Below are 17,286 nucleotides of genomic sequence, written 5' to 3'. Positions count from 1 at the left end.
GGTCATTAATTATCATACTCATCTTGAGGAATCATGGTCTCAAGTAAGTAATATGTAAATAAGAGGCCAAACAGGAAGTGAAAATAAAAGTGATACAGGTACTTGGAACTCTATTTCAAAAGGTTTTACCAACCTAAAGAAGCAAGGTACTCTAATTGTCTAATTTGATAAGAAGAAAGGTACTCTAATTGTCTAATTTGATAGGATAATTGGCATTCTTATCCAGTATATAGAAAATAAAGAGAATTGACCGTGGTAACTGGACATTATGTACCTACGATTCTCTTGATGGGAGGGGCAAAAATTGTAATTAAATGGGGATAAACAATCGACACACACGGGTTACGGTTGTCCTGAGTTGTGCCAACACATGTTACTAAAAAAGTAGGAAAAAAAGTGATGTAAATGCTTGCTGTTTTTCTGCCACCACCATTCAATTTTTATGCCTTCCTTTGTGTTTCTTGACTGAGCGACCTACTACTCTTTAACTATTCCCTTTCTCTCGATTCTTGTGCCTTTTTGTACGGACTGCATCCAAAATTGATGTTTTTTTAAAAAAAATATCGACTTATATGTGTACATAATATATCCAGTAAATTCTTTTTTTTTTTCAAAAAATATTGATTTTGATGCGTCCACATCATAAAAGCTCTATATATATATATATATATATTATTTTTTTAATAAATGAATTATTAAAATTGGGGTCTCGGGTTTATAACATACCTATATATAGACTAATGTCTATGGACCCAATTTCATCGTTTTTGTGGTTTATATATTGGTAGGTGATGGAAATAAGAACACCATAATGTTTAAGAACATTTCCTGTGTTTTTTCGTATCAATTATTTTCCACATTGGTTTTTGAATTAGATATTTCAATGGCTACTGGGGACCCTTTTGTTTTGGTAGTTAAGAAGAACAAGACCCATTAGCTTCCAATTTTTTCCCATTGCGTTCTAGGAAAAATTTTCCCAAACACCATTGGACCTCTTGGCCAACGCTGGCCTTTTCTTTACAGTTTTGACAACCTAAGAAGAAGGATAATACCGACTTACTTTGTCGCATATTGATTGAAGCATGTGATTATGTGAAATGCATATATAAACAAGCCAAATATCCCTTTAGCGTTTGATTGAAGTTCTTATTGTTTTTTGTTTATTTAAATTCCATTTATTAAAGTTGGCATGCTTCTAGAAACATTTCTTCAAATATTAACATTTATACAACTTTCTAAGAAACATAATCTTCAAATATTAACTGGAGTAAAAAAAAAAAGAAAAAAAGAAAAGTAAAGACCCAAAACAGGATCTCGCTTGCTAGCTAGACAAATACAAGTCATGTTTTGATTACTTTCAAAAAATACAGCTATAGAGGGACCATTTAGGCAACGCTACATTGGAACCTAGCAGGGACTGTGAGAGAGATTGAAAGCACGATACAGATCTAAACTATTGTACTTTCAGAAGGAAAAGAACACAACAAGTATAAGCGGACAATGTTCTGCAGGCGGCAGGCCCCAGAAAACTAGACCTGTCCAAGCGTACCCATTGCATAGAATTCAGGCTTATTGTTTCCTTTGAACCCTGTACGTAAAGCAGATCATCCAAGGCTAAATGAGTGTATGGGTTGGAAATTGGAAGATATGCTTGACAATCCATAGGAATAACTACTGCCATTCATGGTTCATGGCTAGTGCAGTAATAGTTATGGTCCTGATAAAGACCCTAGGCTTCATTTGGTCCATGTCATATTAACCCAGTACCAAGAAGAACCTCTAGCTCAAAACTTCATGACTCTAGCGGTAAATTTTCTGACATCCTCACCTCACTATGGTTTCTCTTCCCTGTAGTAATCAACTCTTGATATTTCAAAAAGAAAGAGGGCACTAGTTTAAGTGATGTTCCACAGAGCCATCAGGCACAAGTGATGCTAAAAATTTGCTCAGTGATCATCATCTCAATAATGAAATTAATTTAGAAGATGGAAAATAGTCATCCCTAAATGTACAAACACGTTCTCAAAATACCTAGTGAATCCCAAAAAGTTACAGGTTCTACATTAAAAAAAAAAAAAAAAAAGGCAACATATTGGCACACCAATATGCTCATTATAAGTGCCTTTGGAGGAGTAGTAGGAAGCCATCACAAAGCATTTATCATCCTCTTCATCTCTGCAGACCTCCTCGGATCAGGATCTTCAATTGCCCTCTCTGTAAGTACATGCTTGATACGGCACATTGACTTCCTCACCTAAAATTTGTTTTACATCAGCAAGTAATAACCGAGAATCCAATTAACATTAGTATTGTAGCAAAAATTAAAAAAATAAAGAAAACTTGGACATTTATCCGAATAGATTAAGCATTAAACTGTTTCATTATGCAGACTTGAATGTGTTTCTTTAAATCTGACAACCAAGATAGCAGGAAAATATTAAAGCACAGTATTTCTAGGAAGACTAGCTAATGTGAGATGCAACTACAGCATAGCAACAATAAACAAGTTATCCAGGAATTAAAAATATTACTTAATTGTTAAAACCACAAAGAGGGAAGTTTTGCAAATGCATAACTGATTGAAACCCTTAAAGGTAGCATATGGATACATCATACAACACAAACCATAGCACAAATAATAAAAAATAAAAAAAAATTTGCTTGCAGGATTTTTTTCTATTTTTTATTTAACTGTTTACTAATAATGCGGGGAACATCATTCATGACAAACTTATAAATATTTTCTTCGTCCTACTGTTTAATGGTAAAACGTAGCAGTTATAAGAAGGGACAAAAAACATTTAGAGAGAATATTTCCTTCCAATACCTTTACCATATCATGGATAATGGTTGAATTAGATAATGCAATGCTATTGGATTTTAGCATTCAAAGTGCATCAAGAGCTGGCATTGGATTTTAGCATTCAAAGTGCATAAAGAGCTGGCATTGGATTTTAGCATTCCAAGTGCATCAAGTGCTGGCTATGCATACTAGTTACTAGTTAGGATGATTATAACTACTTAAAATGACATAAAAACAGAAGGCTAACATACTTTAGGAATTCTCTCTGGATTGGGAAACCGAAGATTTTGTGCATGAAGCATCTGGCGCTGAGTCATCAACATGTTTTTCTCCTTTAACAAAACATACCACAGCTTATTAAGGTCATCCCAAGACTTCAATCGTAATTCGGAAGCCTTCCAACTTCGACCTGACAGCAGTAAATTATTTAAAAACGAAAGAACTTTCATGACAACAAATATAGATATTGGGAATTTTTCATAAACCATGACAACTAATATCAGAGAGTCACAGGAAGTTGAACTGTTTAAATCCTTAGGTATGAGTGAGTTGAAGAAATTGATTTCAAAATACTAACCATTCAACGAATTATATATCACAAAATAGAAAGGTGCATATCTTCTAGAATACTCGCTATAAGAACTTACACACAATGCATAACATAGACTCTATGCTACTGCAACAACTAATATTGAGAGGATTATCTTGTATTGTGCCCAGTGACACAATGCAGAACTCTAAGTTATGTAATGTTATCAGGAAAAGTTGAGGGAGTTTTTAAGGATTTGAAATATGTTATTTATAGAATAATATTCCAATGTTTTGCATAACTACCTTAAAAAGACTACAAACCTTTGTTTCCCACAAAACATTTCCCTGTTTTTTAATTGGTAAGAATTCTCAAAGGACACAGGCTTGGATCCTTGCTAACAAAGATGGCAATCATCAACACCAAATGTTTCAATAAATCACCAGCAATAAAGCTCCAAAACCCAAGTAGAGTTCAATCTTTACTTTCATTTTCATTGACCGGATTACAACACAGAACAAACACTAGTTTCCCACTTCAATTTCATTGAACATTTTCATTTAAAACTAAATTGCAAGTAAACAATAATCAAATACCCAAAATTAAAGAAAGAAAGGCAATGAACAAGAAATTCCAAGTTGATAAAGATATAAAAGCTGATTTTACCATAGACAATTGGTTTTTCTTCATCTGGGCTTCTATCAGCCTCGAAAAACTCCTCAAGAGGATTGTAAACCGTCCTAGATGAAGAAGAAGCAGCAGCTGCAGCTGCAGAAGTTTCAGACTTTGCAGCAGCAAGCAGTGTTCTCCCCAAGTATCTTGATATGAACATGGTTTGGCGATCAAAATTTTCTGCATAGAAAATGCAATCCAATTAGAATATGCAGAAAAAAGAAAAATGCACTCTTTCACAAAGTAAAATGACAGCGATTGCAGGTCATACTCATCCGAAGCAATACCATTTTCAATAACCCCACTAAAAAAAAAAAAAAAAAAAGCCAAATGAAATAAAAAAAATTCAACAACCACAAAACCAGAAGAAGGGCATATTTCGTATTAAAAAAGACCCAAAAAAAAAAAAAAAACAAAGAAGAAATCCTCCGAACCTTAAACCCTAGAAGGATTGAGAGGAAATCAGAGATAGCAAAAAACGAAACGAGCTTTTCAGAGACGGAGAAGAATCAGAAATCGCGGCCTATCATTAGTCGCAGTGAAATGGTTAAAAAATGGGCTAAACTAAGCTAATTGGGCCTCAAAGGCACAGAGTGGGCTTAATAATACAACTTAATGGCCCATAAAAATGGGCTAAAAGGTGAATTGGGCCAAAAAGGCCCATTTACAATTTCTTAGAATCTGTTGTCCAAACACCCAATAATAATTTTTTAAAAAAGAATGAAAAAATAAACAAACAAACAAACAATCATAATTCTAAATTATTTCATGGTAGAATGATTATCAGCCGCCAAGGAGTGCTCTGGTGATTTTATTGGTTCTCATTCCTTTTTTTTTTTTTAATTATTTTAAAGTGTTAAATATACTTAGCTCCCTTAAATATTACACATTTTATATCTTATCTCTAAACTACAAAAAGATATTCCATTAACTATTATTTTTAATCATTTTGTTGCACTAAACATTCACCAAATTTATTAGGCCAAATTCAAGGATTGAACTATAATGACACAAAATAAGTAAACAATACTTTTAAGAGGCAGTGTGAACATTCTCATAAAACTCTCAAATGTAGTAAAGCATAATTATCCAAATAAATTACTTAGTAAAAATTAATTTAAATGTAGTGTTTTTTTTTGGCTAAAATAATTTAAATGTAGTGTTCCATGAAGCAATCTAACATTCCTCATAGCATCTACCTCTCTCTGGTCCTTTAAATCCTCAGTGCTGTGTCCACCTAAGGCAGTAAATGACAGATTTTTTGTGGGTGCAGTAAAACACAATTTATGTATACAAAATATTCATTTAAAACTAATTTATATATAAGTAAAAACTAAACCAAATTAAGGTAATTTTTCATATATCAGGGAAGACGACTTCAACAACCTAAAATTAGAAAAGAAAATAGAAAATAGTATAAATAAATAAATAAAATACAAGATTGAGAAAAAATAGGATTAAAAAGAAAAAAAGAAATATTTATCCAATTTGGTTGAGGAATGATTATACAACGATACTTAACAACATCGTACGTGCTAAACAATGAGCTCCGATGTAATTAATATATGAAGTACTATATTTTTCGTTCTTCTTCTCAGTCACATTCCTGGCCAACACCCACTTAAAAATAATAGAGTTATTTCACATCAACCTCCTCTTTGGTTTCAAGTTCTTTTACTTTTTATTTTATTTTTTATTTATGGACTTGTTTTCAAAGATATTGTCCACAAATGATTTTAGCTGCTTTAAAATCATTAATATTTTTTTATTTATCTTCAGCATGAGTGCTAGTCAATTTCGACATAATCTTTTTATTAGAGGAATAATGTTGATATTGGTAGATAAAACATTTTATTATTGGAGATAAAACATTTACAGAAAGAAAAAAGCAAGGGTAGTCTTGACAGAAATTTTTTAAAATGTCCTTTAAATTTTAAATATTATTAAACATACCTAAGGGCTCAAATTAAGTCCAGAAGAGATTGAACATTCATTTAAGGACTCAAATTGAGCCTAGAAGAGACTGAATATTCATGTAATGTAAGTGATCGTTAACTTATGGTGATGTTATACTAATATAAATACAATGATTATGCTTTTATGGCTTAAACTTTTGTAAAAAAAGATAATTCAACATCTAATACAAAATAGACATGTTAACAATTACATACATAATTATTTGATATATATATACATATATTGATAATTATTTCTCAAAACATACAATTAGAAATGAGAATGAAACACGAAATAATAATTTTTAACCACATAATTGTCGAAGAATCATAAGTTGTAGTGGGTTTTGTGTTTGTTCCTCACTTTCTTAGTAATGGCCCTTCCTAAATAGTCATGAAGAAAGTTAATAATGTCTTAGGATTTATATGGCATTCCTCTCTATTTTCATGAAGAAAAAGGACGTTTTTTTATTAAAAAGAAAAAAACAAATGTTTGTGGAAAATAGCAGAACCAAAAAAGAAAAAAGAAAAAAGAGAACGGGGTATAAGAATAACAAGTTAGTAGTGTATACGAAATAAAATAATATCTTAAAAGTTATATTTGGTTATCTATTTTAAAAATTATTTTTATTTGTAAAAATAGAAAACTATTAAATGTATTATTTGGTCATTAGTTGTCAAAAATTATTTTTTGAGAACAAATGGAAAAGAAAATAATTAATGGAAAACAAATAGTTTTTAAAAAAATTAAAAAATGGAAAGCAATTGAAGAGGATGATACTTTGCCTTCTTTTTTTAGAATGTAGATCTTGTAACTTTGGTGATTCAAGGGTTTGTTAAGAAGGACCGAATGGATTCTGTTTGTACATTTAGTGATGACTTATTTTCCATTTTGCATATTAATTTGATACTTGAAATGATGATAAATGAGCAAATTTTCAGCACCACTATGCCTAATGGCTCTTTGGAAACATCACTCAAACTAGTCATCAGGAGCATAATTCTTACTGCACTAGTCAACTATCACAAACAATTACGAACCATGATTGGCAGTGGTTTTTATCATAAATGGTCAAGCATGTATTCCAATTTCCAACTCACAAACTCACTTAGCTTATAATTCATCCAAAAAATCCCATAAGCTCACTTAGCTTTGGATGCTCTGCTTTGTGTTAGAGGGTTCAAAAAACACAAGAAGCCTGTATTCTTTCAATGTAATGGGTACTCTTTAGACAGGTCTAGTTTTCTGGGGCCCGCAAGAATATAGTCTGCTTGTAAATGTTGTGTTATTTTTCTTCTGAAAGTACAGTAATTAGGTCAGTTTGTTGCTTCCTATCATTTTCTCTCTCTTTATCTCTTTCTGTTCCTTTCTCTACTATCCTCCCCTCCTAGGTTCCAATATGGGCATTTTGCCTAAATGGTCCCTCTTGAGCTGTATTAATGAAAGGAATCAAAAGCTGTTAGTGTTCCTGTTTTGGATCGGTCCTAGTTTTTTTCAATTAATATTTGAGGATTATGTTCTAAGAAGGTTGGAGAAATATTAATATTTGAAGGAATGTTTTTAGAAGTATAAAAACAACTTCTTAAAAATTTAAATAAATGCCATTTGCAATCAAAGGCTAAAAAAGATGCTAGCTTTGGTTATATTTGCATTCACATGCCTCAAGATGTGACCAAGGAAGTTGATATTATCTTTTTAATTTTTTAAGGTTGTAAAGGAAAAGACCATAGTTAACCAAGAGGTCGAAATGATGTTTGGGGAAAAAAAAAAAAAAAAAGTTTCCTAGAAAGTGATAGAAAAATATTGGAAGCTAAATGGGTCCGGTTTTGCATAATCAAAAACTAAGAGTACCCTTATAACCACTGAATTTGAAAAATCCAATACAATAAAAAAAAAAAAAAGGTGGAAAATAATTGATGCAGAAGAAACACAGGAAAAATGTTGTTAAAATATTAGTGTGCTTGTTTCCATCAACTACCCATATAGACAAGGACAATGGCATATTAAACCCCAAAATACCCAAATTTAACAATTCATTAATTTATTAGAAAAATAAATTAAAAAAAAAGAAGAAAGAAATTGATATATTTTGTCTAGAAGGCACATGAATCGAGAAAACACAAAGTAAAAGGGGTATAGGAATTGAAGGTGGGGGTGGCAGAAAAAAACAGCAAACATTCACATCAACCTTTTTTTTTTTCTTCTTACTTTTCTGATAACAAGTGTTGGAACAACTCAGGACAACCTTAACCCGTGTGATTGCTCATCTCCATTTATTTACACTTTTGCCCCTCTTCCCTGGGCCCCACGCAAGAAAAACCCCAATCTCTCTCTCTGTCTTTCTTCTCTGTTGAGTAAAATACTAGAAAACAAAAAATTTAAAAAAAAATAAAAAATAAAAAATAAAAATATATATATTTATAATTTATTTTGAACATCCAGAAAAAGAAGAAGGAAAAGTGAAGTCAAAGGGGCGGGATTAGATGAGTCAACGTTATCCCACCTGCCCCAAAAATCATGAATGAATCCACTTCCAGTCATATTCTTCTGTTCAATAAATTCGTTGGACGTCATCGTCTGCTGTGTCACCCGCGGGCAGTTTTATCGTTCCCTTTAACGGGCTGCCCGAACTGCCCGAACTGCCCGAACTGCCCGATACTTCTGCTCTCTCTGAAACCAAGTACCAAGTACACCTTTCCTTTCAGCCGTCTGTGCTTCGCTTTCTCTCTCTATTTTTTATTTTTATTTTTTTTCTCTCTCTAAATTCTCGTTCGTTTTCTCTCTCTAGATCGAAAGGCGGCTCGAAATCTGGACCTCTCGATTGGGAAGTTGTTGGATCTGAGTGTTAATTGGATCGATTATTCGGTGGAAGGAAAACCTAGGTTGGTTGAAATTTGTTTTCTTTTTTTTTTTTTTCTTTTTTTTTTGATTTGGGGTTCGTGGGAGGAAAGTTAGGGTTCTTTTTTTTTTTTTTGAATTGAATTGGGTTTGATATGGAGATGGTCGATTTACGGTTTTAATTGCGGACGAATTGGTGAAATTGTTTGAGAAAAAAGGTTTTTTTTTGTTTTTGTTTTTTTTTTTTTTTTTTTTTGGTGGTTTGGGTTTTGGTGGGGGGGATTATTGAGGGTTTGGGATTGATGGTACTCGTTGGGATTGAAGGTGGTTTCGAGGTTGGGATTGGGGAAAATGCAAGGCTATGCATGGGAGGGAAGGTGGTGAGGAGAGGAAACGGACTCGGCACATGTGGACAGTCCCCACGCGTGTAGCCACGCCCGATGGTTCTTCTTCTTCGTCTTCGTCTTCAGCTAATTCGTTTTTCAAGGTTTGGTTTTTCTCGGGTTTTAGGAGTTTTCCCCTACTGTATGATTGTCTTGGGTTTGGGTTTGTTTTCCCTATTGATTTGTGGTCCGAAGATTCTTCGGCAGATGAGGATTTTTGGATTTGTGTTTTTTTTGTCCTTTTCTATTTTTGATTCACGGTCCCGGCGGAAAAGGCAAGGTTTTTGTGTTTTCTTTATTTGGAATTATTATATATATTAAGGGCTTGGAATACATAGAATTAAGAAAATTGAAGATTATATTACGGAATGGCTTAGATATTGAAACCAGAAAATGGAAGCTGTTACTAATGAAATCAGGATGCAAAGTTGGATTAATTATTAAACAAGTTTTGAAACGCTTTCTATATAGAACTTTTTGAAATAGAGTTCTAAATATTGCTTCTATTTTCATTTCCCGTTTACCCTACTTGAGACCAATTTTCCTTTGGTAATTGCCCTCTTTGTGGCCATGATTCCTTGGGATGAATATGATAAAGTTCTAAAAATTCAATATAGGAAAGGTCCTTTGTGATAATGATATCAAATACAGTTTACTATGACTAGAAGGTGTTGTTTAGAGTAGGTTATAGCACTTAATGAGTCGAATAGAAGTAAGTTATAGTGTACGCAAGTATCAAAATAATTTCAGAAAAAAAACTTAATGACCATTTAGTATTTTCTAAAATATATCATATGGTGGTCCAACAAGTATGCCAGAAAAAAGTAAAGGAATTATATGCTTTTATAATGGGAACGTATAACATCCATAAAGCAGTCCATTTAGTTCTGTTCACTGTTCAGAACATTTAGGAACTGTTTTTCAACAATGTATTGTTTCAACGCAAGCAGCCCAATATGTCTTATGTGGGTCATTCCTAGGGATTATTTTGAATTTAGATATGTTTATAATTTGAGATTTTTCTTGTCTTAGAACTTACTTATTGATACTAACTTGAAGTAAGTCCAGGAAATTGATCATAGAAACGTGCAATGGCTATTCAAACATTTAGCTTGAAGATATGTATGTCTAAAAGAATTGTATGCTGCTTATGATGGGGAATTTATAACATCCATAAAACAGTCCATTTAGTTCAGTCCACTGTTCAGAACATTTAGGAACTGTTTTTCAACCATGCATTGTTTCAATGCAAGTAGCCTGATATGTTTTATGTGGTCATTTCCTAGGGATTATTTTGAATTTAGATATGTTTATTCTTTGAGATTTTTTTTGTCATAGAACTTACTCATTGATACTAACTTGAAATAAGTCCAGGAAATTGATAATAGAAACGTGCAATGGCTACTTAAATATTTAGCTTAAAGATATATACGTAGTGAGATTTCCATTACATTGGCTGTGCATGTGTATTCCTTTGCTTCCTTTTATTCTTTTGTTTGAACATTCTAAAATTTGTTGTCATGTGACAAGTTTGGACATCTTTTATTTCTAGTATTTTAGTCATTAAGCATGTATTTTCATATTATTTCAGGGTCATCTATCTCCTGTTGACTAGTGGATTTCATATCTGATAACTGAATATCCTTTTGAAAGTTCTGAGTGCTGTGAATGAGAATCACTTTTGGATGATGTTTGTATCTATTGCCCATTGATGAAATTCTATATTTTCTTGTTTTCTAAGCTGATTATAATGTACACTGATTATGGAAATGTACTATTTTTCTGTTACGTGGCTATAACTTGCATAATGGATCACTGAAGCTCCTCTTTTTTGTTAGGATGGACGCAAGATCAATATTGGCGACTGTGCTCTTTTTAAACCACCTCAGGATTCCCCGCCTTTCATTGGAATAATTCGTTGGCTAACTACAGGCAAAGACAATAAGTTAAAGTTAGGTGTAAATTGGCTTTATCGACCTGCTGAAGTCAAGCTCGGCAAAGGCACCCTGTTGGATGCTGCGCCGAACGAAATTTTCTATTCCTTCCATAAGGATGAGATTCCTGCTGCATCTTTACTCCATCCATGTAAAGTTGCATTCCTTTCTAAAGGTGTTGAGCTTCCAACAGGGATTTCATCTTTTGTCTGTCGGAGGGTTTATGACATTACAAACAAGTGTTTATGGTGGCTAACTGATCAAGATTACATTAATGTGAGTTTTAGATTCATTTTTACATCTTTCGTTTGTTCTTTTAGAATGAATATAGGTATATTTGATATCATTTATGTTCGCAGGAACGACAAGAAGAAGTAGATCAATTGTTATATAAAACAAAAGTAGAAATGCATGCAACTGTGCAGTCTGGTGGCCGTTCTCCAAAGCCATTGAATGGTCCGACCTCAACTTCACAGCTAAAATCTGGGTCAGACAGCATCCAGAACAGTGTCTCATCCTTTTCTTCTCAAGTTAAGGGGAAGAAGAGGGAGCGAGGTGATCAGGGTTCTGAGCCCATCAAACGAGAACGTATTTCAAAAACAGATGATGGGGATTCTGGTCGTTGTAGACAGGAAAGCGCTTTTAAATCTGAGATTGCAAAAATAACGGAGAAAGGAGGGCTTGTGGAGTCTGAAGGGGTAGAGAAGTTAGTTCAGCTCATGCAGCCTGATAGAAATGAGAAAAAAATAGATTTGGGTGGCCGATCAATGCTTGCTGGTGTTATAGCAGCAACAGATAAATTTGATTGCCTTAGTCAATTTGTACAGCTTCGAGGCTTGAATGTATTTGATGAGTGGCTCCAAGAGGTCCATAAAGGGAAGATTGGCGATGCTGGTGCATCCAAGGAGAATGATAAATCGGTTGAGGAGTTCCTCTTGGTTTTACTTCGTGCACTTGATAAGCTGCCTGTGAATCTTCAAGCCTTACAATCGTGTAACATTGGGAAGTCTGTGAATCATTTGCGTTCTCACAAGAATTTGGAAATCCAAAAGAAAGCTAGGAGTCTGGTTGACACATGGAAAAAACGTGTTGAGGCTGAAATGAATATTAATGATGTGAAGTCTGGTTCAAATCAGGCTGTTCCTTGGCCTGGGCGATCACGCCTTCCTGAAGTTGGAAACAGACATTCTGGTGGATCTTCTGATGTTGCTATGAAGAGCTCAGTTACGCAAGTTTCTGCTTCCAAATCTGCTTCTGTGAAGCTTGTCCAGGGGGAGAGTGCTACCAGGTCGGCTTCTGCTTCTCCGGGGTCTATAAAATCAGTGCCATCACCGGTATCAGCTGGTACTAACCTAAAAGAGGGACAGCCTCGAAACACTGCTGCTGTTGGTACATCTGATGTTCCTTTGGCAACTGCAAGGGATGAGAAAAGCAGCAGTTCTAGTCAGTCTCACAACAATAGTCAGTCTTGCTCCAATGATCATACTAGAACTGGAGGTACTTCAGGGAAAGATGATGCAAGGAGCTCAAGTGTTGGTTCAATGAATGTGAATAAGCTTTCTGGTGGTTCTTCGAGGCCTCGGAAAACAATAAATGGATTCCAAGGGTCTACTCCATCTGGAGGTCAAAGGGAAATCGGTTCAAGCAGAGGTTCTTCGTTGCACAAAAATCCAGCTCCAGAAAAATTGTCTCATTCTGGGTTGTCAAGCGAAAAGATACTTGAGGGGCCCAGTGCTGAGAGCAATAGCCACAAATTTATTGTTAAAATTCCAAATCGAGGTCGCAGCCCTGCGCAAAGTGTGAGTGGAGGTTCTTTTGAAGAACCTTCAATTATGAATAGTAGGGCATCTTCTCCTGTGCTTTCAGAGAAGCATGATCAATTTGATCGTAACTTGAAGGAAAAGAGTGCTGCTGTTACTTCAGATGTCAATGCTGAGTCCTGGCAAAGTAATGATTTTAAAGATGTGCTGACTGGATCTGATGAAGGTGATGGGTCACCTGCTGCTGTCACTGGTGAAGAGCACTGTCGGACTGGTGATGAAACCAAGAAGGTTGCAGAAGTCTCAAAAACTGGTTCGTCGTCATCAGGAAATGAACATAAATCCAGGAACTTACAAGAGGCTTCCTTCAGCTCCATTCATGCTTTAATTGAAAGTTGTGTAAAATATTCTGAAGCTAATGCATCTGTTTCTGTTGTGGATGATGTTGGCATGAATCTGCTTGCTAGTGTGGCTGCTGGAGAGATGTCGAAGTCTAATTTGGTTTCTCCAACTGATTCGCCACAAAGAAACACACCAGTTGAGCTCTCTTGCTCAGGCAATGATACCAAAGTTAAATCATCTGATGACCATGGGCAAGAACAAACTCAGTGTGTTGATGGTGCTGATGATGAACGTGGGAACAATTGTAAAGAATCTGGTAATTTTGTGGCTAAGAATGGGGATGATAAGTCCTCATTTTTGTCCGAAGGAAAACCTGTAGCAGAAAGTGGTGGGCATTTAAATTCTTCTGGTATTGAATTGCAGCAAGCTGAAGGCACTTGTGAAGATAGCAACGGAAAATCAAAAGAAATGATTTTAGCACCTTCTATGGTTGCTTCCCCTTCAGTGACGAGCAACAAAACTATGGATACTGAAGGGTTCAAACCAGCTAAGGAAAAAATGGCAGACGGTGGAGTGGATGATGATAGCAATCTAGACAATAAACACAGTATGAGTGGTTCTTTGTTAGACGAAGTAAATGTAAATGATCTTGGCTCAAATAAGGAAGTTAAGGCAGAAACTATTGAAGGACCATTGCCGCACCCTGGATCAGAAATTGATAATAACATAAAATATTGTGAGAATGAAGGAATGAACAGTGATGTGCATACGAAAGAGAAACCACCTATCTTGATTGTAAATTCTGAGTCTGTAAAAGGAACTGGTGAGGAAGTACTGCTTTCTTCAGATTCTTGTAAAGATTTGATATTGCAAAAGATTCATGAACTGAAACCTGAAAAGGCTGATGCAATGGATGCCAAGAGTCATGTTAATCTGACTGAAAAACAAAGAACCGAGCTAGTAAGTAATGCTCATATGGCTCCAGATAATCAAGTCGTTGGCTTCAGTTCTGGTGTCGCTCATCACAATGGTGAGCATGTGGAGGAGAATTTACAAAGTAGGGAGACTGAGCAATGTGGTGGAGCTATTCCTCACAAGGTGTCACCAGTGTTCAATGTGCGAGAAACAGAACATGTGAGATCCACGGTGGTTGACATGGAAACAGATGAAGCTGAAGAATGTACATCTACAACAGCAGATGCTTCTTCAGTGTCTGCTGCAGGGGGGTCAGACGCAGATGCAAAAATAAAATTTGACTTGAATGAAGGATTTAATGCTGATGATGGGAAAGATGGGGATCCTAATAACTTGTCAGTGCTAGGATCTTCATCTGCTGTTTCCTTGATTAGCCCATTAAGTTTGCCTGTTTCTTCCGTCTCTAGTGGACTTCCTGCTTCAATTACGGTTGCTGCTGCGGCAAAAGGGCCCTTTGTTCCCCCGGAGGACCTATTACGGAGCAAAGGGGAACTTGGTTGGAAAGGATCTGCAGCTACAAGTGCATTTCGGCCTGCTGAACCTAGGAAGGTTTTGGAGATGCCACTGGGTGCTACAAATATTTCACATACGTGCTCTACTGCTGGAAAGCAAGGACGTCCTCTGTTAGATATTGATTTGAATGTGCCGGATGAAAGAATTCTGGAGGATCTGGCTTTGCGAAATTCTATTCATGAGAGTGGTTCTGTTGCTGACACATTAAGTAATCATGATTTAGGACGTGATGAATTGAAGGTTGCTGCACCTGTTCGTTCCTCTGGGGGACTTGATCTTGATTTGAACAGAGTTGACGAGGCTTCTGATTTGGGCAATTACTCGATAAGCAGTACTTGTAAAATTGATCCCACACTTTCGCAAGTCAAATCATCATCAGGAGGTACTCTTAGCAGCGAGGTGTGTGTTCGCAGGGATTTTGATTTGAATGGGCCTGTGGCTGATGAGGTGGGTGCTGAGCCAGCAGTGTTTAGTCAGCGCGGCAGGAGCAGTGTGCCATCCCAACCACCTGTTTCTGGTCATAGGATGAACAATGCAGAAGTTGGAAATTACTCATCATGGTTTCCGCCAGGGAGCACTTACCCTGCAGTTACCATTCCATCCATTATGCCTGATCGAGGGGAGCAACCTTTCCCAGTTGTTCCGCCTGGTGGGCCACAAAGGATATTGGGTCCCCCTGCTGGTAGCAATCCATTCAGTCCAGATGTATACCGAGGGTCTGTGTTGTCTTCTTCTCCAGCAATGCCCTTTCCTCCTCCCCAGTTTCAATATCCAGTCTTCAATTTTGGAGCCACCTTTCCTTTGCCTGCAGCTACTTTTACAGGTGGTTCAACAACATACATGGATTCAACGTCAGGTGGGAGGCTTTGTTTTCCTGCTGTGCCATCACAGTTATTAGGACCTGCTGGTCTGGTTTCTTCCAGTTACACCAGGCCTCCTTATGTTGTTAGTCTTCCAGATGGTAACAATAATAGTAATGGTGAGAGCAGTAGGAAGTGGGGAAGGCAGGGGTTAGACCTCAATGCAGGGCCAGGAGGCCCAGACATTGAAGGAAGAGACGAGTCTTCACCTCTTGCATCAAGGCAACTTTCTGTTGCTAGTTCACAAGCCCTAGCAGAGGAGCAGTTAAGGATGTTCCAGATTCCAGGTGGCACCTTGAAGAGGAAGGAGCCTGAGGGAGGTTGGGATGGCTACAAGCAATCCTCATGGCAATGAGAATGTGTAATGGGAAATTCTGGTGATTCATGAAGCTTGTAAGTTTAAAATTTATGTCTTTTTTTTTTTTTTTTTTTTTTGTTTCTTTATTTTACTTTCTCCTGTGTGCGAGTTCTGGTATCATAAAGCTGCAGCCAATCACCAAACAATTCTCCCAATAAAATAGTCTTTAGGATTGCATATGGAGTATTTCCTCTGTAAACATATTTTATTTATTTCTTCTTATTATTCTTTTGTTCAGCTCCAGTATTTTAATTATCTATCCCATAGCACAAGTTGATTCAATTTAATGCTATATAAATCAAGAAATTCATGATGGTAGTCTCTTGTAATTTCAAATTCTGGAAAGGGAGAAAGGAAGTAGTTTATAGAGGATAAGTTACTTATTGGTTGTGTTTGCTTTTCATAGATTTATACGATGTAAGGCAATAACTGATTGGAAGACAAAGAAAGTGAGTTCCTCCTGAGCAAAGGGGATGTTAAAATATTTTGTTTGCTTCTATTTGCTTTGTCCTTGAGCATTGTGCTTCTCTTGCATCTTCATAAATGTCTTTGTGTGCCAATTTAATTTTTTATTCATGGGTTTATTTATATCTTTTTATTTTACAGTGATTTGAGGATGGACATTTTCTTACCCTGAGGTGATCAACTAACTTGTATGCTTCTGGAGGATTGGGTGGTAAGTGAGTTATTTGATACTGTTCATAGTCTCCGACCCCCACCTCTTTGCTGTGTATCGATTGTAATCTTTTTAACGGGCTTTCAGTCTGTGGTCTACAAGCTGTTTGTTTTGTTCCATGAATTTGTTCTGGGTGGCTGCAGATCAGTTCTTCTTTTGTAGATATTTTAACTGTTCGATAGCATATGCTCAGTTTTGCCCAGAAACTCAAAAACAACTAAATATACCATAGGAACCAAAACAATCCCCCTCCTTTTCCAATCCTCCCCTCAAATAATGGAGGTTGGATTTGCCAACTGCTTGAAGCAAATACTCTTCTAGTTGCAGTTTGTTTAATTTATCCTTTTTCTTTTTCTGCTTAATATTTATCCCTTATCTTAATCACATTTATATATCTAGAAATAGTCGTGACCGAGTTTTGGCACCTGAGCTTTTCTTGATATGCTTGTTTTTAGTTGTTAAACTTGATATACTCAATGTGCTATTCTCAATTTGATTTTTCATGGGCCCTTGTAGTCTCTATTTCTCAACACTTCAAAAGTCTCTATAACGGATATAACTTCTATCTGGGAATGACTTTGAAATGCAATAAGCGGGCTGAATTGTTTTGCCAATTCATATGCGGGTGGTTGGGTATAAGCGACAAATATAATCAGTTTTAAAAAGAATTAGAGAAGGTTACATGGG

The 17,286-nt window shown here is 35.8% G+C and overlaps 2 protein-coding genes across 5 annotated transcripts; one reads left to right on the top strand and one right to left on the bottom strand.

Moving 5' to 3' along the window:
* Nucleotides 1–1,961: 1,961 nt before the first annotated feature.
* Nucleotides 1,962–4,561, bottom strand: LOC107418453 (uncharacterized). 2 transcript variants are annotated; one of them, XM_016027151.4, is made up of 4 exons: nucleotides 4,439–4,561; nucleotides 3,999–4,184; nucleotides 3,055–3,212; nucleotides 1,962–2,254 (listed from the first exon to the last, which is right to left on the bottom strand). In XM_016027151.4, the coding sequence occupies exons 2-4, from the start codon at nucleotides 4,162–4,164 to the stop codon at nucleotides 2,147–2,149; spliced, it is 432 nt and encodes a 143-aa protein (XP_015882637.1). In that variant the 5' UTR covers nucleotides 4,165–4,184; nucleotides 4,439–4,561; the 3' UTR covers nucleotides 1,962–2,146. The 2 variants fall into 2 exon arrangements, with proteins under 2 accessions (XP_015882637.1, XP_048328887.1); XM_048472930.2 differs by lacking the exon at nucleotides 4,439–4,561 and adding an exon at nucleotides 4,276–4,387.
* A 4,084-nt stretch (nucleotides 4,562–8,645) lies between these two features.
* On the top strand, nucleotides 8,646–17,102 carry LOC107418459 (uncharacterized). Of its 3 annotated transcripts, XR_007241077.2 has the most exons (6): nucleotides 8,646–8,842; nucleotides 9,123–9,285; nucleotides 11,020–11,391; nucleotides 11,475–15,958; nucleotides 16,330–16,372; nucleotides 16,530–17,102. XR_007241077.2 is itself a non-coding variant. In XM_025073820.3 (5 exons), the coding sequence occupies exons 2-4, from the start codon at nucleotides 9,160–9,162 to the stop codon at nucleotides 15,918–15,920; spliced, it is 4,944 nt and encodes a 1,647-aa protein (XP_024929588.3). In that variant the 5' UTR covers nucleotides 8,646–8,842; nucleotides 9,123–9,159; the 3' UTR covers nucleotides 15,921–15,958; nucleotides 16,530–17,102. The 3 variants fall into 3 exon arrangements, 2 of the variants coding, with proteins under 2 accessions (XP_024929588.3, XP_015882642.3); XM_025073820.3 differs by lacking the exon at nucleotides 16,330–16,372; XM_016027156.4 differs by lacking the exons at nucleotides 8,646–8,842; nucleotides 16,330–16,372 and having other exon boundaries at nucleotides 8,864–9,285.
* Nucleotides 17,103–17,286: the final 184 nt, after the last annotated feature.

The sequence above is a fragment of the Ziziphus jujuba genome, chromosome 2 (genome assembly GCF_031755915.1).
Source record: "Ziziphus jujuba cultivar Dongzao chromosome 2, ASM3175591v1".
In the NCBI taxonomy this organism is placed as follows: domain Eukaryota; kingdom Viridiplantae; phylum Streptophyta; class Magnoliopsida; order Rosales; family Rhamnaceae; genus Ziziphus; species Ziziphus jujuba.
This window is presented reverse-complemented; position numbering and strand designations above follow the sequence as displayed.

Bases quoted from the DNA above. Each gene is read 5' to 3' on its own strand.
- LOC107418453 (XM_048472930.2), bottom strand. The intron at 3,213-3,998 runs GTAAAATCAGCT...TACTGCTGTCAG, and splicing joins AGAAAAACCAATTGTCTATG to GTCGAAGTTGGAAGGCTTCC. The intron at 2,255-3,054 runs GTATGTTAGCCT...AACAAATTTTAG, and splicing joins ATCCAGAGAGAATTCCTAAA to GTGAGGAAGTCAATGTGCCG.
- LOC107418459 (XM_025073820.3), top strand. From the start codon at position 9,160: ATGCATGGGAGGGAAGGTGGTGAGGAGAGGAAACGGACTCGGCACATG. The intron at 9,286-11,019 runs GTTTGGTTTTTC...CTTTTTTGTTAG, and splicing joins CAGCTAATTCGTTTTTCAAG to GATGGACGCAAGATCAATAT. The intron at 11,392-11,474 runs GTGAGTTTTAGA...TTATGTTCGCAG, and splicing joins CTGATCAAGATTACATTAAT to GAACGACAAGAAGAAGTAGA.